Here is a 25,140-nt window from a genome sequence, read left to right as displayed (position 1 = left end):
TGCTTTTTGAAACTCTTGTCTAGCGTGATCTCTAACTGCCTCTGTTAATCTAGCCAGTTCAATATACTCTAACAGTTTGTCTTGCCATTCCATTTTTGTTGGCACAGTTTCTTTTTTCCAGTTTTTAGCAATTAGGATCCTTGCCGCTCCTGTGGCATAGAGGAATATTTTCTGATCTTCTCTTGCTATACCCGTGTCCATTATCCCTGATATTAACAGTCTCATGCTCTACCAACAGAGCCCACACATAACTCACGGCCAGACAGATGCCCACCCCTGACAGATTTGGTAAAAAGAAAAAGTGTCTGTAGGGAATCAGAAAATCAGTGGGAGCAGTACAGGATATATATTTTATTGGAACAATTCATAATGGTCATTTGCAGAGTGTATCTGCAAGGAAACTATTTTCAGGGTGGCTTATAATTACAGTCGTACCTTGGAAGTCAAACAGAATCAGTTTGACTTCCAAAATGTTCAGAAACCAAAGCACAGCTTCTGATTGGCTGCAGGAAGCTCCTACAGCCAATTGGAAGCTGCAGAAGCCGTGTCGGATGTTCGGGTTCCAAAGAACATTCGCAAACCGGAACACTCCCTCCCGGGTTTGCGGTGTTTGGGAGCCAAAATATTTGGGACTCGCAAGGCGTTTCGGATCCAAGGTATGACTGTAAAGCGATAAAATGCAACCCAACTTTCTGATCAAATAGCACCCGTGAAATCAAAAGGCAACAGATAAAAGAAAGTTGCATGGAAGTTGGTCTGATAAAACAGAGAGATGAAAGACCTGGAGAAATGAGAAGGGATATTTGTCTGGTGTCACCGTAGTCTCAGGCAGCAATCCTCACGAGAAGCGTGACCTTTCTTTCTTTCTTTCTTTCTTTCTTTCTTGGCACAATTGTTCAGGTGCATTTTAAGACAGAAAGGAAAACAACAAGAACATAATCCCCCCATAAATTCTGCAAATAATAAACAACTGATACACTAACAAGGATGATCGTGAGAAATCATTATGTATTAAAAATAGACAGAAAAGTCAAGGGTAGGGGAAAATCCCACCACCACTTTTAAATAAAATATCCCTAAGCCAGAAACCCATGAGCCCAACTAGTAGCCTTGTGGATACTAGCAGAGTTTTTAACACGGCACGATGCGCAACACATTTCTTTATCATACCAGACTGAATCCAGATGGGAATGTGCATTCAGAAACATGTTTATTTGTTCATGTGGATCCACATAGCTGATTGAGGGTTATTACTTGCGAGTGAAGCCAGTGTCTTTCATATCTCACAGATACCAATAGATTGAATTAATGAATTAAAGACTCACTACCCTGTCCTTCCAGACAATGGACTAAAATCAGAAGCCCTGCCTTAATTCTGATGGTGGCAGTGAGGAGAGGACTCCAGAGGCCATCTCAACACAGAGACAGACTTGTGTCGTGATAAGGAAGCTTTTGCAGCGCGAGTAGGAAGGAGGAAAAAGCTTCACTCGCACAATATATTTTGTTGATGTTGTTTAGTCGTTTAGTCATGTCCAACTCTTCGTGACCCCATGGAACCAGAGCACGCCAGGCACTTCTGTCTTCGCACGATATATTAGCATTCCCTATTACAGCACACTTTGTTCTGTTCTGTACTTAGTGCTTTTGATTAGGGGTGTGGAGCAATATCCATCACAGATCGCTGATAGCAGGTGTCCTTAGAGCTGAACCACTTGAGACTATATTAAAGGAATGGAAACCCTTAAGCTATTGATGTTGGTACACCTACTTGGCTTTTAAGTGGGGAATCACATGCGCACCAGATGAAAGTTTAAGTAGGAAGAAGAAGAAGAAGAAGGCAACGAAGAAGCCATTAATGGTCTGACCTATCTCATCAGCTTGTTAGCTGATGAAACAGCGACTTGATGAAAGAAAACAATGTTCAAACAGATCCCAGCCCATATTCTTAGGCTCAGGTTTGGCACCACTGGGAGCACGAAAGAGCATTTGATTTGAATCTGGAATGGCAGTCGAGCGCATGAGCTCCGTCAGTCTGCCTCAGTGGAAGGGGTGGGGAGCAGAATGCGTCCCGTCAGCTCAGCCGAAAGGACACTCACCTGGGCCCTGGTTAGTTGCATCACTTTGGCTTACCAGGATGTAGAACGGGAGGGGTAATGTGAGACCAGCATGGTGCTAACACGGCAGCAGAGCCAATCGCTCCCGCTAGTGTCCTCGCATTGCACTGACCTCACCGTCAGGAGGAGTGGGGATGCTCTGCCATACTGACTGCTACTGGTTTCCACTCCAGCTGGTCATTATAAGAACCGCTATTTAATTTATAAGAGCTAGTTCCTGTAGACTCACACACACTGGTCAGCTTCCATTTTGACTTGAAATGTTTGTTTTGGGCTTCTCAGAAGTACGTAAAGGCAAGAAGCAAGTGGGGGGAGCACCACCCTTCAATGGCATTCTCCTTAGAGGTGCCGGAACTGTGCTCCGGCACGCTCCGGCTGAAAAAAGCCCTGCTTCTGACTACAACACACCAAAGCCAAGTACCGTATTTTTGCTCTATAAGACTCACTTTTTCTCTCCTAAAAAGTAAGGGGAAATGTGTGTGCGTCTTATGGAGCGAATGCAGGCTACGCAGCTATCCCAGAAGCCAGAACAGCAAGAGGGATTGCTGCTTTCACTGGGCAGCGATCCCTCTTTCTGTTCTGGCTTCTGAAATTCAGAATATTCTTTTTCTTGTTTTCCTCCTCCAAAAACTAGGTGCATCTTGTGGTCTGGTGCATCTTATAGAGCGAAAAATACGGTAATTGTGCTTTAGGTGCTTAAACAAACCACTCCAGTATCCCCCTCTATTCAGCATTAGAATAGCAGTAACAAGAAGTTTCTCTTTGGGGGTTGCTGCTCTGGTAGGGGGCCCCTTTTCAAATCCCAGATGGGGGTGGTCAGCATTCCTTCTTTGGATTGTTTGGCAACAGTGTTGAAGTGATTATGTGTCCTTAGCAAAGGTGCTGCCTGCTAAGTGCTGAAGCCTTAGAGTTGCCTCTGCATTTTGTTTTATAACTTTCTTTTGTTGTTGTTTAGTCGTCTTAGTCGGGTTCGACTCTCCGTGACCCTTTGAACCAGAGCATGCCTTGGAAACGCTCACTTTCTTCTCAAAGCTTCTCCTTTTTTATGTCCATGGAGTTTTCTTGGCAAAATACTGGAGTGGGTTGCCAGTTCCTTCTCCAGGTGGATCACATTTAGTCTAAACTCTCGGCTATGACCTGTCCGGCTTGGGTGGCCCTGCACGGCATAGCTCATAGCTTCTCTGAGTTATTCAAGCCCCTTCACCACAACAAGGCAGTGATCCATGAAGGGGCTAACTTTCTTTAGAACTGACTAATTAACTTACAAGAAAGAAAGAAAGAAAGAAAGAAAGAAAGAAAGAAAGAAAGAAAGGAAGGAAGGAAGGAAGGAAGGAAGGAAGGAAGGAAGGAAGGAATCTGGGGTCCTTGCTGGGCTGGGGCCTGTCATATATACACCCCCAGTATTTCCTGTGAGCAGCCCTGAAAGCTCAGTTTTTCTGGGGTTGTACTGCTCACATCAGATGAAGCCCTCTGGGGCAATTGTGCTGTGGATTAGCACCTAAAATAGGTGAATACAGAAGCACGTTTAATCACTTCTTTCCCTTTTCTCTCTCTTTGCAGGACTTTGGGGCACCACACTAACGGAAAACACTGCTGAGAACCGAGAGCTTTACGTAAGGACCACACTGCGCGAACTGTTGGTCTACATTGTATTCTTGGTGGATATCTGTTTATGTAAGTTTGCCTGGGCTGCTTTTCCTTTTTATTATTGGTTCCAGCCCAATGAGGGGCAAATATTCTTTTAGATGGCTTGTGTTGGATCATTACACTTGCACCCTGCCTTTCAACATGGTGGCTTTTGAAAAGACGAGTTCTCCATGCAGCAGCAAACTGGGCCCCGGGGATAGGGAGGCAGAGATACTGTAGTCTACTGGGACCCTAGTTCCCTTGTTGTTGTTGTTTAGTCATTTTGTCATGTCCGACTCTTTGTGACCCCATGGACCAGAGCATGCCAGGCACTCCTGTCTTCCACTGCCTCCCGCAGTTTGGTCAAACTCATGCTGGTAGCTTTGAGAACACTGTCCAACCATCTCGTCCTCTGTCGTCCCCTTCTCCTTGTGCCCTCCATCTTTCCCAAAATCAGGGTCTTTTCCAGGGAGTCTTCTATTCTCACGAGGTGGCCAAAGTATTGGAGCCTCAGCTTCAGGATCTGTCCTTCCAGTGAGCACTCAGGGCTGATTTCCTTAAGAATGGATAGGTTTGATCTTCTTGCAGTCCATGGGACTCTCAAGAGTCTCCTCCAGCACCATAATTCAAAAGCATTAATTCTTCAGTGATCAGCCTTCTTTATGGTCCAGCTCTCCCTTACCAGGTGTTTAAGTGTCCAGTTTCTAGTGCTTGTTTCTGAGGCTGGGTGTTTGGGACAGAACAGGAATCCGATTGGCATACTGTCCCCTTCATTGCCCCAAAGCAGTGAGACTTCCCACTGGGACACCCTTGTTGAGAGTAGCTCAGAACTTCATGACCTCCATGGTAACCATGGGGCTGTCTCAAATGATGCCAAACCCACAAGCTTTGAACTTGGCTTCCTGGATTGGATTGTGGTAAGAGAAAGCAATGGTGCCTTCTTGGTATCCCCTCCTTCCTCTCCTGCCCACAAGTTCATTGGTTCTTCTAGGGTAAGGTTACCAGATGTCCCCATTTCCTGGGGACAGTCCCTGGATTTACAAATCAGTCCCCATACAAAATCCTATCATTCCTACTGAAGTTGAAAAGTGTCCCCAGATTCATTGGGGAAAAAATCTGGTAACCTTATTCTAGGGCAGTGTTCCCTAAACTTGGGTCTCTAGCTGTTTTTGGACTACAATTCCCATCATCCCTAGCTAGCAGACCAGTGGTCAGGGATGATGGGAATTGTAGTCCAAAACCAGCTGGAGACCCAAATTTGGGGGGCACTGTTGTAGCGGAAGGAACGACCCATTCTCATTTCATAGGAACATCCACATTTTCTTGCATCTACTCGGAATTTGACATGCGTGGTTAGAACTTCCACAACACCCTGATGTTTCCCCCCTTTCCATCGCGAAGAACTATGCAGGAAGGATGGTCTGAACGATAACATAGATGGCCGTTCCTATTGTGCTCTCTGGGTTGATTGAATGCAGCTGTGTGCCAAATACTAAATCACTTTGTGTGGGCACAACAATGGCTGTTTGTTTTGGGAAGATTTATTGTTATCTCAAAGGTGCACCTGTGATGTCTCATAGGGCAACAGATTATATTTCATGCACTCCACGGCAGAACAGGTATGGCAATAATAGTTATCACTTGCAAACAGGGGGACAAAGCTCAAATCACTCTTCTCATACAGTAATGATGTTCTGACCTGGGCAAAAGAGGAGCTTTGAAAATGTGTTGTTTGTGTAGGATGCCTATCGAATTTTCTCCCCACTGAGAATCCTGCCATTGACGTTACAGTTTAGGCAGCGCTTACGTGTCTCTGAGTGCATGCGTGCATGTGATAAGTTTGATCCCTCTCTTAGCGGAGCAAGCACAACCTGACCCCTTTGCTGAATGGATGAGGCATTTGTCCTAGTGCTAGGACTGGTTAAAATGGCCATGACAATCCCAAACCATGTTTATGGCCATAATTCCTGATGATTTCTTGTCACACAAGCCCTTATATCACTTCACGTGTGAAAGAAAAACTTTCACTGCTGCTATATGTTTGAGGGGACGTGGGTGGTGCTGTGGGTTAAACCACAGAGCCTAGGGCTTGCCGATCAGAAGGTCGGTGGTTCGAATCCCCACAACAGGGTGAGCTCCCGTTGCTTGGTCCCTGCTCCTGCCCACCTAGCAGTTCGAAAGCACGTCAAAGTGCAAGTAGATAAATAGGTATCGCTCCGGTGGGAAAGTAAACGGTGTTTCCGTGCGCTGGTCTGGTTCGCCAGAAGCAGCTTAGTCATGCTGGCCACATGACCCGGAAGCTGTATGCCGGCTCCCTTGGCCAATAAAGCAAGATGAGCGCCGCAACCCCAGAGTCGGTCACGACTGGACCTGATGGTCAGGGGTACCTTTACCTTTACTTATATGTTTAAGGGTGAAGCTTCTTACCTCCCATTTTGGTGTAGATCAGAGCTTTCCAAACTGTGCGTTGTGGCACGTTAGTCTGTCAGCTGCAGTGTGTAGGGCATGGGTAGGCAAACTAAGGCCCGGCAGCCGGATCCGGCCCAATCGCCTTCTAAATCCGGCCCGCGGACGGTCCGGGAATCAGCGTGTTTTTACATGAGTAGAATGTGTCTTTTTATTTAAAATGCATCTCTGGGTTATTTGTGGGTCATAGAAATTCAATCATCCCCCCCAAAAAATATAGTTTGGCCCCCCACAAGGTCTGAGGAACAGTGGACCGGCCCCCTGCTGAAAAGGTTTGCTGACCCCTGGTGTAAGGTGTGTTACACGTTCCTCCCCGAGCTCCTCCCAGGGCTGGGAAGGGGTTAATTTAACCTCCGGTTTGCCAGTAAAACTGAATTGCTGTGTTGCAAAATGATGCATGTGTAAGGAGTCTGTCACCAACATGAAAAGTTTGGAAATCTCTGGAGTAGCGGATATCCAGATCGGTTTCTTCAGAGATGCAACCGTTTCCCCAAATGTAGCCCAAACCCATGCTATGTGGAGATCTGTGACCTTGAAAATTACCACCAAGGCTGTGTTTTGAGAGTAGCAGCCACCGTCCTCCAGTGGTGTAGCGTGGGTTGCTGGTGGCCGGGGCGGGGCAAGTGTTATGTACTGAAGTTCTCACCCTGGGCCAGCAGGGGGGGGGGTACTATAGATAGTTTTCACTCAGGTCCACATATGCAAAGAAGGGATTGAAAGTGATGTTCAGTGATTGGATAGTTACAGAAAGTGGTTACTGTTGCGTTCTAGTGGAGCTCTATATAAGCAGGCTGGCTGAACCGTTCAGTTCTGTTCTGTTCTGGCCTGTGAATAAACAAGAGCTGTTTGAAGAATCGCTGTGTCATCTGACATGTTCACCCACAACTTAACAGCAAGTGTTGCACCCCTGTGATGGACTGGGCAGCTGGGGTGGGGGGCGCATGGAGGGTGAACGGAGTCTACCTCCAACGGATTCGTCCTTGCCCGTTGCCTCTATCCCACCTGCCCACTAGACAAACCCACCCGCTGCCATGCCTCAGCTGTCGTGCGGGTGCCTGATTGCGTCCCCTCAAAAATGTGTGCCTGGGGCCACGGCCTCCCTGGCTCCCCCCCCCATGCTATGCCTCTGCGTCTCGTTGCTACTCTCTGTACAACTGAACTGGCTTGGGAGCCTGCTTTGAACAGGCCGATACAAGAAGCAAACGTAACTATGGCTCCCCTACTCTAAAGCATGTGAATCGGATTAGTCAGGAGGACATTAGGAAATGCCTGTGTTTGAGGCCTCCGACACCAGCCTCAGATAGGATCTACTAAGTCTCCACTCAGGGAAAATAGACATGGACTCCTACTGGTCACAGGGCTCAGGGCTCATGCACACGCCCCCTTGTTCTCCCCCCCCCCAATAATATTTATTATTTTCCATACATAAATATAACAAAAGAAAAAGTTAACAATAATAAAGAAAAGGGGGGGGGGAATGAAATGGAAAAAAGAATATAAAACATAAAATACAACAAATCACCACATAAACTAACACTTAATTAGAATCCATCTTCATAAACATATTATTTGACTTCCTCAAATTTCTTCCATCTGAGTTTCTTAGTATTTATATATAGCAGTTTCCAATATCATTATTTCATAAAACCACATCACAGTCATAATCATATTTCCTAACTTTTCTTATCGTACATTTTCTTTTATATATATATGTAATCCCAATTTAATCCTAGGCGTAACAGATGCTTTCAAGTGATTACATATCTTTAATATTACAATATATATTCAAATAGTCTTTGAATTTCTTCCAGTCTTCTTGGTGTTCCTCTTCTTTCTGGTCATGGATTCTCCTGGTGAGATCAGCCAGCTTCATAAACTCCATTATCTTCATCTGCCATTCTTCTACTGTTGGTAGTTCTTGTGTTTTCCATTTTTTGGCTAGTAAAATCTGTGCAGCAGTTGTGGCATACAAAAATACTTTTACATCACACGCCCCCTTGTTCTGTGCCTAGACAGGCCCAAGTAGTTTTCAACTTGCCCCACAATTTCTAGGCTTCGAGCGATTGCCGTTTGTTCCCGTTCAGCGCTCAAAGTCGACTTTCCCCGCAGAAAGCGGCAAGGCAAATGGAGGTGCTGTTAAGCCCACAGTCGTAGCTTCGAATGAGGGGAGCAGGGATGGAATAGGGATTGAAATTAAGCTGAAGAGATATTTCAGATCAAGGGTGCCAACTTGAATAAAATATTGTGGGGGCCCAGATAAGCCCCATCCTGCATAATTGGTCACATGACGCAGTACATGCACACCATTTGAATAGCAAAGCCTATCAACTTGGGAGGGGCTCAATTTTTTTAGACCCCTCGGCCCCTAAGAGTTGGCTCCTATATTTCAGATGCTAATTTCCAGCGACCAAACTCCGGTTATTAGGTGAGGCAGTTTCTCTCACCAGAGAGGTTTTCTTCTAGGAGTACAGACAGCCTCCCTGAAGCTAGGCTTCAGATGTGAGGAGCATTATGGATTCCACAAAAGTTTTGGTCTCGGCATGTTTGTTTTATATAATCACTGCAATTTATTTATTTATTCATTCATTTATTTATACATACCCCGCCCACCTGGCAGCTCCCAACAGAATATTAAAAACACGATAAAACATCAAACATTAAAAACTTTCCAAATGTTGTAATATTTATCCAAACAAAATCTAAATCTTTAAGCAGTCTGTTCATACTTTACAAGTGTCAATCCATTGATCAATGGGGATCATATCTGCATTCTTCCAACTTATCAGCATAATAAAACTTACCTTCCCGCTCTAAGATTGCGTACTTAAGCCAGTCAGGTGGAATGAATGTCTAAATCCTATTGAATTGCGTGCTGTTTTCCCCAACCTGATTTATCTCTAGTGACTTATGGGATGACAAGTTCAAATGCCTATTACTACACCAAAGTGATGTCCGAACTCTTCTTGGAAACTCCTACGGACACTGGTATCTCCTTCCAGGAGATTGGAAGCATGGCCGACTTTTGGCGAGTGAGTAACCAACAAGCTCTGTGTTTCCTGTGTCAGTTTTTTCCTAGCAAACGGAAAATGGCTCTCGTAAATTGGCCTATCATAACTAACTGGCTTGAACTGGCCGTTACAAATTGGCACAGGTTCATCTGAAAGCTGTTCATCCAACAGCTCAAAATGGATTAGCGGGAATGGGGGAGAATTTTCATTCGGTCCACATTTGAAAGCAAATTTGTGCCTCCAGGACACGTGGATCAAAATGCAACCATTCTTTGGACTTTGCACCTCTCCGAACTTTGCAAAACGGTTCTTAGCTCCAAAAATGTTTAAAAAAGAAGAAATGTGTGCATTTTAGGTTTAAATGTGCACTTTAAAATATTGCTATAAAATACATGTTTAAATATGTATTTTTGTGATAAAATGTGTATTTAAAAACAATCTTTGAAGAATCTTTTTTAAACATTCAAATGAAGGGAGAAAATGAATGGTATGGACTTACGAATGATAGAGACCCAGGCCAGAAATAGAACAACGTATTCATCCCAGATGATCAGGGTTCCTTTTAAATTTGATAGACATCAAGCCTGCCTGGACTTAGGAGTCAGTTGTGTTGGTGACTGCACAATGGAGCTATGTGAGAAAATGTACACACAGCCCATGCCATCATGCGTTAGCAATTTGTGCACATGTCAGCTAGTAGTCTGTTGGCAAAGATACTTCCCCCAGCACACACAAAGGGACCCTTCCACCCTTGGGTGCTCAGAGTCATAACTCTTATCTGCTTGGCTCTACTCCCCAACCTTTTAGAGAGGCCTGTTATACAAGGAGAGTCCTAACTGCTCCCCATCCCCTTTTAAACTGAGAATCTCTGCAAACAGAACCCAATAATACATTTAGTCATATGAGAAAGGCAGTTTTCCAGTAGGGCTGCTATACAGTGGTGCCTCGCAAGACGAAATGATTCCGTTCCGTGAGGCTCTTCATATAGTGGTTTTTTCGTCTTGCGAAGCAAGCCCATTGACAGCTTAGCGGATTGGCGCTATTAGCGGTTTAGTGGCTTTTAGTGGATCAGCTGATAAGCGGCTTATCAGCGGATCAGCTGATAAGTAGCTTAGTGGCTTAGGAAAAGGGGGGGGAAGGGGGAAAAACCCACAGGAACTCGCAATACATTTTCGTCTTGCGAAGCAAGCCCATAGGGACATTCGTTTTGCGAAGCGCCTCCAAAACGGAAAACCCTTTCGTCTATCGGGTTTTCCGTCTTGCGAGGCGTTCGTCTTGCAGGGCACCACTGTACATGCGGGTTTTCCTGGACACATACGGGAATTGGGTTGCAAAAATGGCGCCCGGGTGGATTTTTGCTGAATCGGCAAAATGTCTGGGGAAATCTGGATGTATGGCAACTAGGCCGATTTCTTTTTTATAAAATGCTTTAAAAATCCAAGAAAAGCCCAAAAACTTGATGGGGGGAGGATGTTCCCCCCCAAAAGTTCCAACAACTTTGTGTGGATTTGGGGAATATGGCAACCCTAGTTTCCCGTCTCCGGCCATTCTGTGTGTTGTTGCTGTCTTAGATCTCATGTCCTTCTTGCCCCTTTCTGCATATCTCCACAGTATACTCAAGGCCCTTTATTGGACAGCTTGTATTGGACCAAATGGTACAACAACGAATCTCTAGGCCACAACACTCAGTCGTACATCTATTATGAGAACTTGCTGCTGGGGGTCCCACGAATGCGTCAACTGAAGGTGCAGAACAACTCGTGTGTGGTGCATGAAGACTTCAAGGAAGACATTTTTGGCTGTTATGATGTCTACAGCGAGGAGAAGGAGGACAGGTCCCCCTTTGGGCTCCTCAATGGAACAGCGTGAGTAGATCATAACTTCTGCCTTTCTTGAGTTTCACAAACTAAGAGCTTGGTCATCCTCTCCACTGTTGGAAACAGGGACGGATTTAAGTTTGATGAGGCCCTAAGCTACTGAAGGTAATGGGGCCCTTTATATGTCCAGCTGCCCTTTGTCAACAACAAATTGGCGCTGTTTTTCGCGTTGAATATATGCTATATGGTAATTTATGGACCTAATAGGTATCTAAAGCCATTTGCACATGTTGCCATGCAACCAGTCCATGCAGAATGTAGGCACCCTATATATAGAAATGAGCAAACCAGTGATAATTTAGGGAGCAGGCTAACAGGCCATGACTTACATCACAGGAGCCTACACAACACAAAACACTGTTGCTGTATGTTGGTTTTATTTTATTTGTTTTTAATCTTATATTTTGGAAATGTACAGTGGTACCTCGGGTTACATACGCTTCAGGTTACTGTACATACGCTTCAGGTTACAGACTCCGCTAACCCGGAAATAGTACCTCGGGTTAATAACTTTGCTTCAGGATGAGAACAGAAATTGTGCTCCGGCAGCGTGGCGGCAGCAGGAGGCCCCGTTAGCTAAAGTGGTGCTTCAGGTTAAGAACAGTTTCAGGTTAAGAACGGACCTCTGGAACGAATTAAGTACTTAACCTGAGGTACCACTGTACATCCAGTTTTTCCCCCTTTATTTTTTGGGGTGGCTATAGCTTATTTAATTTGTAAATCTGGCACTGGTTGGAAAGCAAAAGTAACGTCTACACCTTCATATCCTCCAATGTCTTTCTGATGAAAATAGGCATGTCCTACTCTATTTTTATTATATTTATTATTTTATTCTGTTTATACCCCACCTATCTGACTTTGTTGCCCCAGCTACTCTGGGCAGGTTCCAAAATACATGAAAACATAATAAAACATTAACCCTTTTTAAAAACTTCCCTATACAGGGCTGCCTTCAGGTGTCTTCTAAAGGTTGTATAGTTACTTATCTCCTTGGCTCGGAGGTCACATAACTCCACACCTTCCGACATTTCTCCGATGAAAATAGGGACGCCCTAGGGAAAAGCGGGACATTCCAGGATCAAATCAGAAACCAGGATGGCTCCTGTAAATCCAAGACTGCCCCTAGAAAATAGGCACTTTTGGAGTGTCTGCGGTTGGCATGGGAGGGGGAACCTCCGGTTTGGTAGCCGGTGGGATGTCAGGAAGCTTATTCTGAGACACGATCAGTGCAAGCAGGGACAGGTGATTCCCAGCCTGGTGGTGTTTCTTAGCCACCAGGAGCAGGTAACACTGAAACCAAGGCCAGCTCAAGACATTTTGCAGCTTGAGGCAAAACAGAAGATGGTGCGCTTGCACTTGCTACGCATGCATGTTGCCTCTGCCGCCGCCTGAGGCGACTGGAGGTGGCCTGGGTTGTCCTTGACACGCTGAAGGTGGCAGGGAGAGAAAAGGAGGCCAGAAAAGAACAGGCAGCAGCCCTGCTCTTCTGAAATGGCAGCTGTGTGTGACAAAGCCACTTCCGAACTAGAGAGGAGGTGGGGTTGCGGGCTTCACGCCCCTCCCCACGATACTAGGGGAATCCTCGGTCGCGTCATCTCCTTGGCCAGCCAATTGGCTGGTCCAGGAGGCGTGGCCCGTCTTATTTAGGGCCGGCGCGGCCAAGGATTTCCCTCTTTCCGCACTCCAGCTGCTTAGGTTTTCCCACCCTCCCACCCGTTAGGTTCGGATCTCTGACATTGCTATGGACTTCAGTTGGTCGCCATCAAGGGGCCTGGTAGGATTTTTTCCACTTGGCAAATTGGCACCAGCCATTTGGTTTTTCACCTACTTCCTCGGCATTGGCGGTTAGGCATTGGTAGGGGTATTGTTATGCAGATGGAGGGGGGGAGGAAATGCCATCACCTTCCCCCAAATCGAAGGGTAGTCCGATAAAGGATTCTGGGGGGCATTGCCCTGTCCGAAGCCTATGGAGGTGTGGGCCTAAGGCACGCCCCCAAGCGGTGACCCCAGGGGACTACCTAGTTGATGTGCATCAGCAGGACTCCCCCTACTGGTGGTTAACCCTTGCCGGTCTTCAAGCTAGCAGGCTGAAGCTGGTTAGTTGATAGGACCAATGCCTAAGCCAATACCGCTCAATTCCTGTAATCAATAAAGTTGTGGCCTATTTTGCCCATTAACCTTAAACTCCAGTGTCTTGTGTCTTTATTTCTGAGGGGGGAGGCAGAAACTCACCACGCAAGCGCAGGAGGCCGCGAGTGGCATGACCCTCAGGCACCCGGATCTGCCACCTCTCCCAGCTGTCCCCAGCCTGACTCCTGAGGGAACTGCCTCAAGGAGACTAATAGATGGGCCGGCCCACAGTAGAAGCATTGAGTAATGAGCTGTTCCAAAGTTAATTTCAAGGTGATAGTTCTTACCTTTAGATAAACCATGAACCTGGGGTTCGGATAACATGCTAAGCCTAACCATGGAGCCAAACAGGAGGAGCAGGACCTGCGGGGGAGCAAAGAGTCCAGCCATAATCTCCGTTCTGGAAGCCTGCGCATTCGCTCCATGCCTTGTTTCGGCACAGACTGAGCCAACGTCGCGTAAAGGGTTCCGAAAATATTTGATGTAAAGAATATTGGCCAGAGTCCCAAGAACTGTGTTCTGGTTGTGTGCACCTCTGGGGCATTATGTTAAATCCTTTTTTGAGTGGGGGGGGATTCATGTGCAATATGCACATGGCATCCCGGGTCTGGAATAGATAACATTTTGGCTTTGTCCGTCAGCCCCCTCTTTCTCTTGTTGCATCTTCTGTGTGCAGGTGGCAATACCACACAGAGGAAGAGCTGGACGGTTCCTCTCACTGGGGCCGGCTGACAAGTTACAGCGGAGGAGGTTATTACATGGATCTCAAAATGACCCGTCGGGAAAGCGCTAGAGCTCTCCGAGTCCTGAAAGAAAACTTGTGGCTCAATCGGGGAACTCGCGTGGTTTTCATTGACTTTTCTGTGTACAATGCCAATATTAACCTTTTCTGCGTCCTGAGGTGAGTGACCATATATTACCCATTTCATATGTCATTTAATGTGTCAATATAAAGGGAAGTTGTTAATATTGCAGTTGTTGTATAAGGAATTGTTATCTCGACTGGAGTGCGATTGAAATTAATAAGATTTTGGAATGCAGAAATAAAGAAAATCGTTAAACCATCAATTCTAGCACGCGGGGGGGGGGGGGTCATAGCTGTTAACGTTTCCCTTTTCTTGCGAGGAATCCTATTCAGAATAAGGGAATTTCCCTTAAAAAAAGGGAAACATTCACAGCTGGGGGGGGGGTCACCTAAATTACAGTGGTATCTCGGGTTACATATGCTTCAGGTTACAGACTCCACTAACCCAGAAATAGTACCTTGGGTTAAGAACTTTGCTAAAGGATGAGAACAGAAATTGTGCGGCGGCAGCAGGAGGCCCCATTAGCTAAAGTGGTGCTTCAGGTTAAGAACAGTTTCAGGTTAAGGACAGACCTACAGAACGAATTAACTTCTTAACCCGAGGTACCACTGTATTTAGCTTCAACCAGAGCCAGGGCCTTTTCAACACTGGCTCCAGCCTGGTGGAACGCTCTGCCTCATGAGACCAGGGCCCTGCAGGATCTGATTTCTTTCTGCAGGGCCTGTAAGACAGAGTTGATCCACCTGGCCTTTGGCTTGGAGCCAATTTGATTCCCTCCCCCTCTTTCTTTTTTCTTTTTCCTTTCTCCTCCTGCGATGAGGCTGTATTTTAATATTTCAATATTTTAATGTTGTATTTTAATCTTGTTTTTAAGTTGTATTCATTCATTCAACTTGTTTTTATTATTGCTTGTTAGCTGCCCTGCCTTGGTATGAATAAAAATTATTATTATTTAATTTGGTATCAGGATGATTGGTATTAGTAATTGTATTATAATTTGGCATTGTTATAATGAGGCTATTGTTGGAATGAAATTGAAAACTAATAAGAATTATTACCAAAGACTGCAGAATAGTTACAAAACCAATATGTAGAGCGGGTGAGTTCATCTTTCAATCACGTTTTGTATATACGCCTATTGATCTGCCATTCTTCTTTGAGGCACGTCAATGGAAAATGCAGCATTGGTTTTTGCCCATACACATTCTCTTCCCTCCATATTAGGTTAGTGATTGAATTCCCAGCCACCGGTGGAGCCATCCCTTCGTGGCAGATCCGAACAGTAAAGCTCCTCCGCTACGTCAGCACCTGGGACTTCTTCATTGTCGCTTGCGAGATCGTCTTCTGCGTCTTCATCTTCTACTACGTGGTGGAAGAGATCTTGGAGCTGCGCATTCACAGGCTCAAGTATTTCACCAGCATCTGGAACATCTTGGACATCGTTGTCATATTGGTGAGATTACTTTCCATTCATATTGAACAGACCATTGAATGATTACAAAGGAAAGACACATAGCTTGGGTCCAAGAAGGCCACAGCTTTTATTGATGACAGATGAAGGGTTTGGCAAGTTATTGGAAAACTAATTTGACCATCAGCCTGCCTGCTGAGCTATACAGTGGTACCTCGGGTTAAGTACTTAATTTGTTCCGGAGGTCCGTTCTTAACCTGAAACTGTTTTTAACCTGAAGCACCACTTTAGCTAATGGGGCCTCCAGCTGCCACCGCACCGCTGGAGCACGATTTCTGTTCTCATCCTGAAGCAAAGTTCTTAACGCAAGGTACTATTTTTGGGTTAGCGGAGTCTGTAACCTGAAGAGTATGTAACCCGAGGTACCACTGTATACCGTTTGGGGTCAGCCCGAGGAGAAGAGGACCTAATGACACACATCAAGGAGGTCTCCCCTGTGAGATTGACACCTTGAAGAGTGGTATGGCCCCCGCCCCCTCTGGGTGTCAGGAATGAGTCAGCTCCAAGCAAAAGGTTGCAGCTAAATGCAGAAAACAGCCAGTAACAGAAAGGCTGCTTTGATGTTAGTCAGACAGAGGAAAACCAGCAGCTGCATACTCTGGCTCCTCCTGACCTTGATGTGCAAGCTGATAAGACAGGAACGGAGAGCAGGCTAGAACGCTGTCAAAGCTCGCCGGAAGCACAAACCGGCAGGGAAGAGTGAAGAGACAGCCTCTCAGAGAATGGGGAAGAGGCGGGAGCTGACCCACTCAGTCCGAGATCTCGACGAATGAGAGTGCTGCAGGATAGGAAGCAAAACAAAAGACGTTAGAAGCGAAAGTTCAGTTGCTTCTGGTCACTCAGTCTTCAGAAGGGTCGTCTTGAATAATGCTGCCACAGGCTTTGTTCAAGCCGCCCGGAGCTATCTGGGGTTTTTTGCAATAAAGCCTCCTTTTTAATTATCTACGTGTCAGGGAACTGACATCAGAGCGAGCAGAGCGAGAGGCGGAGGCAGGGCTCCAGAGCGATGCCGGAGAGGGGACCAGCAGGGGGGAAGGAATTCAGCGTAACACCAATAGAGAGGAGAGGGAGATGGAGGAATTGGTGACAGGGCTCCAAGACCCTTCACCCAAATCTAGTGGAGAGAGCGCTGGCACTCCCCTGCCTTCCCCTCACTTGCGCAGACGCGTTCCGCGCAGGGAACGTAGGAGGAGACTTGGGGTCAAACAGCTTTTATGCTGGAAGAGGTTCAAGAAACGCCCACTGACGGATTCTGCAAGTGACTAACAGGTCACGGAGGGCGAGCTCTAACCCTAAACATGGTTGAGCAAACAAACTGACTAAACTGAAGGCAATTTATGCATAAGTAACCCCCTTACAACCATTACACTACGCTTATTGTGTTATCAAGCTGAGCACCTGGACTCTTGACACTGGGTTTCCAGACAAAAGCAGCTCCTCCTGGATCCCTTTAATAGGATACCTCTGCACTTTTAGAGGGGCAGGCAGACGCTGCAACCGCCCCTCCACCAAGGACTAAGGTTGTCCAGGAGCTGACAAGGAGAGCAGCGCAGATCAGAGAAAGACAGGGAAACAACATACTCTCCGACATTCATCTGATGAAAATAGGGACGTCTTAAGGAAAAGCGGGACATTCTGGAGTAAAATCAGAAACTGGGACAGCTTCTGTAAATCTGGGACCGTCCCTGGAAAACAGGGACACTTGGAGGGTCTGCAGGGCCGGATTTAGGTTTCATGAGTCCCTAGGCTACTGAAGGTAATGGGGGCCTTTATATGTCCAGCTGTCCTTTGTCAACAACAGATTGTCACTGTTTTTTGTGTTGAATATATGCTATAGGATAATTTATGGACCTCATAGGTATCTAAAGCCATTTGCGCATAACAAAATATGTATTTTAATATTAGGTAACAGGTACAACCAAAGGGACGCGAGTGGCGCTGTGGGTTAAACCACAGAGCCTAGGGCTTGCTGATCAGAAGGTCGGCGGTTCGAATCCCCACAACGGGGTGAGCTCCCATTGCTCGGTCCCTGCTCCTGCCCACCTAGCAGTTCGAAAGCACATCAAAGTGCAAGTAGATAAATAGGTACCGCTCAGGCAGGAAGGTAAACGGCATTTCTGTGCACTGCTCTGGTTTGCCAGAAGCAGCTTAGTCATGCTGGCCACATGACCCGGAAGCTGTATGCTGGCTCCCTTGGCTAATAAAGCGAGATGAGCGCCGCAACCCTAGAGTCGGTCACGACTGGACCTAATGGTTAGGGGTCCCTTTACCTTTACCTCACAACAGCTTGGCCTACATTCAACTGTGCTGCCCTGCAGTCCGCAGCTGCATGCTACATGTTGCCCTGCAACCATTCCCTGCAGAATGTAGATACCCTATATATAGAAATCAGCAAACCATTTTAGGGAGCAGGCTAGCAGGCAGGGCCCATGACTTACATCATAGGAGCCTACACAACACCAATATCTGCTGCATGTAGGTTTTATTGGTTTTTTATCTTATATTTTGGAAATGTACATCCAGGTTTTTTTATTTAATTTTTTTGGGGGGCCCCAAGAGAGTAGGGCCCTAAGCTATAGCTTGTTTAGCTTATATGTAAATCCAGCACTGGTGGTATGCAATATGCGAAGCAGCTGACTATGTTAAGTATGATTGCAATCTCACCTTTGCAGAAATCATATGTGTTTCTCGAATAATTAGCAGGCGACAAAAGAAACTGCCCTGCCCCAATAGTCTTCATTCGAAAATGCACTTTCACCTAATGAACCTTCATTGGGACACCTTCATTGGGAGGGTGTGATAGGGCATGGTAAAACAAGGCTGGCAAAACAATTTGTTCAGCAGTTCTAAAGCACCCGACACCCAGCAGTGCTGTCAAAGTCCCTTTGGGCCAAACCAACCTTTCTCACACCTGACGCCATATGTGATGTTCCCCACCCCTGGTGTAGTCGAGCAATATGGCTACAGAAAGTCTGAAAGAATGATGAGGCTCCACTCTCTGTAGAATTTCCTTTAAATCCCAGGGTTTTCCCCTCAGCTTTCTATTGTAGCCATCGGATTCCACATCTTTCGCACCATTGAGGTCAACAGGTTGATGGGACAGCTTCTGAGAAACCCCAGCATCTATGCGGACTTTGAATTCCTGGCTTTTTGGCAGACTCAGTACAACAACATGAACGCTGTGAACTTGTTCTTTGCCTGGATCAAGGTATCTGTCTTTCTGTCTATCATCTATTATCTATCTAACATCTATCTAGCTCTCTATCTAACATCTATCTATCTATCTCTCTATCTCTGTCTCTCTATCTCTCTATCTCTCTATCTCTCTATCATCTATCTTCTATCGATCATCTATCATCTATCTATCATCTATCTATCATCTATCTATCTATCATCTATCTATCTATCTATCTATCTATCATCTATCAATCATCTATCTATCTATATCTATCTATATCTATCTATCTATCTATCTATCTATCTATCTATCTATCTAATCTATCTATCATCTATCAACATCTATATATTTATCTATCTGATTATCTATCTGCCCTTCATCTGAGGATCACAGGGCGATTTACAAGATAAAAACTTGGCTTCCTGACTATGAATCCGTCTGTTGTCAGCCAAAGATTCCAGCACTCCTAGGATGCAGCATCTATATTATGCATAGAATCGTAGATTCGTAGAGTTGGAAGGGACCCCAAGTGCCATCTAACCCAAGCCCTGCAGAAATCTCAACTGATGCATCTATGCCACCCAACCTCTGCTTCTAAACCTCCAAGGAAGGAGAGTTCACAACCTCCCAAGGGAGACCGTTCCACTGTTGAACAACTCTTACTGTCAGGAAGTTCTTCCTGATGTTTGGTTGGGATCTCCTTTCTTGTAACTTGAAGCCATGGGTTCTGGTCCCACTCTCCAGGGCAGAAGAAAACCAGCTTGTTCCCTCCTCCATGTGACAGCCCTTCAGATACTTGAAAATGTCTATCATATCTCCGCTTAGTCTCCTTCACCCTCATCTTCTCCCCTGCCCTCCAAGGGTGCCATCTCTAGGGGGCCCTGGGTGCTTGAGCACCCACCTAAATTTTTGGGTGGGTGCCCAGCACCCACACCGCATGGCCCCCAACGCAACTTCTGGTGCCTCGTGAAACACCAGAAGTCACATCCGAGGCACACAGCAGAGCGGAAATACAGGGCAAACGGCATGCTGTATTGAATGAATACAGGATGTACTATTTTATATTGAAATGCGGGATGATCCTGTATTATACAGGATGGGTGGCAACCGTACCACAGCAACTGGAAACCATAGCTGTCAAGCGTCCCTTATTCGGAGGGACAGTCCCTTATTGATGGATGTCCCTTAAATTTCCCAGGTTTCAAAGCAAGCAGCTCCTTTCCCTCCCTCCCTGCCAGCCAGGGAGGAGAGAGGCTCCAACTGTGTTGCTTGGCTGCCTGGCCCGGCCCCCTCCAGCCTCCTCTCACCAGCCTCGGCCCCCAGGAACCCCTCCCCGCCGGGACTGGTGGGAGCCTCGGGCCCTTCCGCCACCATCCTCCTCGCGGCTGCCAAACTGAGTGTCTCTGCCTGGGGCCTCCCCTCTGCCTACCGCCGCCGCTCCTGCTAGGCCGTACTGCAGCTGTGCTGCCGAAGGACCCGAATCAGATGGGCAGCCTAGCATGGTCTATGAATTTATGAGGAGCCTTGAGAGTAGAGCAAGGGCAACCATAGAGAAAGCAGTTCAGAAAGAGGAGGAGGAGGCGGAGGCGGAGGCGTGGGCAGGTGTTCCAAGGGCTACAAGGGAAGGACCGCAAGCGCTTCTCCCATAGATTTGTAGTGGTAGACTAGCATAGATGGTCTGATCTGCGGGTTTATTTTGGGCGCTATTCCCCCCCTTCCTCCCGCCCCACCTGATGGAATTGAGAGCTGCAGATGGAGCACAAGAGAAAAGATACAGAACTGCAGCAGCATCTTCGTAACTTGAACTTTGTTTTGCACAAAAAGTGGTTGCTGCTTCTAGTTATTTAATTGCAGTGTTTCATCGGCTGGTGTCTTGAGCAGCAACCTCTGGAAACGAAGAGCTAAAAACCGGCGCTGCTCTCCAAAATTATCTGGTCCCTTTTAACTCGTTGACTAAAATCCCTTATTTTGGCTGCTGGTCCCTTATTTTCAAATCTGTAAGTTGACAGCTATGCTGGAAACGTGCTGAAAATGGACCCCTCGACACTTTTAACTGCGGTTCTTTGCAAGGCATATCATTCTCCCTCTCTGGTTTTTGGCAAAAACTATTTATGTGCTGTACTCAAGCTGGCTGAGGACGGCATGCTTTCATTGGCTGGGTGAAGTCCTGAGTAGTTCAAAAGTCATTCAGGTTCCGCTGCTCCACTTAAGCCTAAGGCAACAGCTGCTGGCCAGACAATATGGGGTGCATGCGTTTTAAATGTTGAAATGAGAAATTTCCAGGGCGACAAAATTTGCAGAGGGAGCCACCTACCGGATGTTGTGTGCAATGTCTGCCCCTTTTGTCATGAATAAAACAGACCTGTTTGAAAAACTGAAGAACTGTCGCACAACCACAGTACAACCCCTTACAACCTGATACACATACAGACAACCCCATATTGGAGGGAACATTTCTGTTTTCAACAGAGGTATGTTGGAGAGTATGGAGCAGACACACCCTGCTCCCTCAAACCATCAGCCACAGAAGACCTGCTTCTGAGGTACAGAGGTACCTCAGGTTAAGTACTTAATTCGTTCCGTAGGTCCGTACTTAACCTGAAACTGTTCTTAACCTGAAGCACCACTTTAGCTAATGGGGCCTCCTGCTGCCGCCGCGCTGCCGGAGCACGATTTCTGTTCTCATCCTGAAGCAAAGTTCTTAACCTGAAGCACTATTTCTGGGTTAGCGGAGTCTGTAACCTGAAGCGTATGTAACCTGAAGCATATGTAACCTGAGGTACCACTGTATACCATTAGCCCCCTGTCAATCTTTGTCACTTGAGAGGAAGTCCATAAATTCCCCAGGCTTTCTCCTCATCCCATCTCACTTTAACTTGTCCTTAACCTGTCCTTCTCTTTTCCTTCTCCATCCAGATATTCAAATACATTAGCTTTAACAAAACGATGACACAGCTCTCCTCCACCTTAGCTCGCTGTGCGAAAGACATCCTAGGCTTTGCCATCATGTTCTTCATCGTCTTCTTTGCCTACGCCCAGCTAGGATACCTTCTCTTCGGGACCCAAGTGGAAAACTTCAGCACCTTTGTCAAATGCATGTGAGTGGGCCTCCCTTTCCTCCTCCTCCTCCTCCTCCTCCTCCTCCTCCTCCTCCTCCTCCTCACCCTCCTTTAAGGTTTTTGGTCGCATGCCACCACATAGGTTGGTAAGCACTGAATTGTACTGCATCACACACCTGCTCTACGTTTTATAGTGTGTGCCTGATTGTGTAGAGTAGCGTGTGCTGGGTTTGTTTGTTTTCCTCTTTGCTTGTTTGTTTAGGACAAAAGTATAGACCGCTTAATCAGAAAACTCTCCAAGGCTTGTTGGTAAGTGAATAAACTCTCTCTCAGGACTGGAGCTCAGCTTCCAGAGCATCTCGGAGCTGGGCAATATATCAATATATCATCCAAAACTGGTTTGAAGTCCATACAGTGGTACCTTGGTTCTCAAACTTAATCCGTTCCGGAAGTCCGTTCCAAAACCAAAGCGTTCCAAAACCAAGGCATGCTTTCCCATAAAAAGTAATGCAAAATGGATTAATCTGTTCCAGACTTTTAAAAACAATCCCTACAACAGCAATTTAACATGAATTTTACTATCTAACAAGACCATTGATCCATAAAATGAAAGCAATAAACAGTGTACTGTTGTCAATCAATCAATCAATCAATCAAAACAAAATAAAAAAAAATTCTTCCAGTAGCACCTTAGAGACCAACTAAGTTTGTTCTTGGTATGAGCTTTTGTATGAAATTTTGGTATGAGAATTTTTTAAATTTTGTTTCAACTATGGCAGACCAACACAGCTACCTACCTGTAATTAATCAATCAGTAGCTGAACTGGGTTCCACAGTCACAAAAACAAACCAAAAATGAACCACAAAAACAAAAAAACAAAATAAATAGCAAAAACTAGGCAGACCTCAGTGTAACACTCGAAACGGAAGTGTGACACTGAAAATGGAAGCGTAACACTCAAAACGGAACATGTTCGGCTTCCGAAAAAAGTTTGCAAACTGGAACACTTACTTTTGGGTTTGCAGAGTTTGGGTTCCAAGTTGTTTGAGTACCAAGGCGTTTTAGAACCAAGGTACCACTGTATTGTGATATCAGTTTCATAATTTTTGACCTGCCAATAGTGCTTTTTTCTGGGGGGACACAGGGGGACGTGTATGTCGGCATACGGGGGTCGAAAGGCCAGGTGGCTAGCCCCCAGCTGCATTGTCTCCCTCTCAGCCTTCACGCTGCAGGGATTCATCGACCTCTGGCTCTGACGTAAATCAGCAACTAAGCTTGCTGCCTTGAGCACACTATACATAGCAGAGTAAGCTGCACAACAGAATAGGCTGGAGGCTGTGGATACAGACAAAAACTACGGATTTATTTTACGTAAATCAGAACAAAGAAACATGTCGCCTCTCCTTGCCATCTTCACAGAGAGAGTCTCAAAACAAAAGCAACACAGCTGAAGTTCTGCTTTCGCCAGTAAACTGCGCTGGAATGTAAACAGACATGTGACACGCTACAATCCCATGTCTGCAACAAAAGGTGGAATAGAATCTCCCAACATTTTGTGTTGCCAACTGACTGACCGATGGACCGACATGCCAGCTGTCTCCGCAGCAGCAGCACAGACTGGAGCTCCATCATTCTCCCCTCTGGTGCCCGGGGAGGGGAGTCTGGGGCAGCTGCAGTGGAGGCGACAGTGCTGCTCCCCCTCCTTCTCTCTCAAGCCAACCCCGTCATCACCCTTCCTGTCCTCTCAGTGCCACCTCTGCTCCCTCGAGTCCCTCGTTCAGGGATTGGAGGGAATTAGGGGGAGGGGAGGAGCCAAAATGAGAGTACCCCAAAACATTTTTTAGGAAAAAAAGCACTGCCTGGCAATAGATCGCGAAACAGGTAAACTCTGTTGGCTCAGCTCTCCCCTGCCTCATGCAGGGGCAGCAAATCCCAAGAGCAGGTGCCAATAAAAAATCACAATGTGGGGAAAACCGTGAAGCCAACCAGTGCCTCTACATAGCTCCATATATTTATATATATATCAGTATATTGCGGTGTTTAACTGGTGATATACCACAATGTTGGAAACCAGATATCGCCCAGCCCTTGAACAACTCTACTGGATGGACCCATTTCACCAGGCCACAGAGTTCAATATTTGAAGGAATAACCATACAAAGCTGCTACATGCAAATCTAAGTGCTTTATATTGGAGGGAGGGAGTTTTTAAATTCACAGGATAGCCATCTGTCAGGATGCTGTCAGTGGCTCCCGGCTGGTTGCCCAGGAAAGTGTAAAGACAAGGGAAAGTTTCCAACCGTCCTTTTTTATTTCAATCTTTACAGAGAGAGGCTATAGAACCCAGCTTCTTGGATAATGGCATTGTCCCAAGTGACTCTCCACCTCCTATCTCTTCCACCTCCTCATTCATCAATATCATCATCACCTCATCTACAGGTGTTGCTAAGTGCCCTCTGTCTTTGAGCTCTTTGCTCTCCTACTTTTAAGGCTCGCCAGGTTCTGGGAGATGGAATGCTTTCTAATGACAACATTTCAGCTAGGTGTTGTTCCACCTCTCCCATGATTTCCCAGCTTTCCCCCTCATCTGCCTCTGAGCTGCTACCTCCCTCAACTCCCTGCTGTACATCTATACTGTCTTCCTCTTCCTCCTCCCTGGAAGGGTCAGGATGGGGAGGTGGTCTCCACCATCCCCCCTCTGACCAGTCCCTGACACCTTCTGACCCTAATCTCTCTCATTAAGAATATTATGAGCTATTACGGATGCAAGCAACCCCCCGCTTTCCGCTTGAATTTGGCCCCACAGCTTGACCTGCCCTGCACCTGATGCCCAGTGATTTCAGGAAATGGACAGGTGGCTCTTGTTTGGTCCAAACTACTTCATGGACCAAATGGGGAGTCCTGGCAGGACTCCCCACTGAGGCACTAACCTTACAACTTCAGTTATATGTTTTGTGCACAGAAGGTTCTGTCATGGGAAGTAAGAGTCCTACAAGCCCAGCACAACACTACAAAGCTCTACTTCTAGACTGCCTGAGCCCTGAGCTCCTCCATTCAAGGTCTAGGGATACACGGTGACATATTTACCACTTGAACTTATTTTCTGCACCCAGCGAAGCATTCTGCCATACATTGCTGACCCTCACCCTCTTCCTACCTTCCAGTTTCACCCAGTTTCGAATAATCCTCGGCGACTTTGACTACAACGCCATTGACAACGCTAACCGGGTCTTGGGGCCGATATATTTTGTCACCTACGTCTTCTTTGTCTTCTTTGTGCTGTTGGTAAGTTGCGCGTTATTGCTTTCTATTGCTCCTGCCAACCTAGCAGTTCGAAAGCACGTCAAAGTGCAAGTAGATAAATAGGTACCACTCCGGCGGGAAGGTAAACGGCGTTTCCGTGT

General features: G+C 46.3%; 1 protein-coding gene across 1 annotated transcript in view; it reads left to right on the top strand.

Annotated features, from left to right (window-relative positions):
• Nucleotides 1-25,140, top strand: part of PKD2L1 (polycystin 2 like 1, transient receptor potential cation channel) — a 50,951-nt gene that overhangs the window by 14,072 nt on the left and 11,739 nt on the right. Inside the window, exons 2-9 of the mRNA XM_081864268.1 lie at nt 3,675-3,788; nt 9,108-9,235; nt 10,826-11,079; nt 13,898-14,122; nt 15,252-15,480; nt 18,536-18,706; nt 21,593-21,774; nt 24,901-25,021. Coding sequence (XP_081720394.1) covers nt 3,675-3,788; nt 9,108-9,235; nt 10,826-11,079; nt 13,898-14,122; nt 15,252-15,480; nt 18,536-18,706; nt 21,593-21,774; nt 24,901-25,021 — 1,424 coding nt within the window. The remainder of the gene's footprint in view (nt 1-3,674; nt 3,789-9,107; nt 9,236-10,825; nt 11,080-13,897; nt 14,123-15,251; nt 15,481-18,535; nt 18,707-21,592; nt 21,775-24,900; nt 25,022-25,140) is intronic.

Source organism: Podarcis erhardii (assembly GCF_964252035.2).
Source record: "Podarcis erhardii genome assembly, chromosome: 5".
Classification (NCBI taxonomy): Eukaryota; Metazoa; Chordata; class Lepidosauria; order Squamata; family Lacertidae; genus Podarcis; species Podarcis erhardii.
This window is presented reverse-complemented; position numbering and strand designations above follow the sequence as displayed.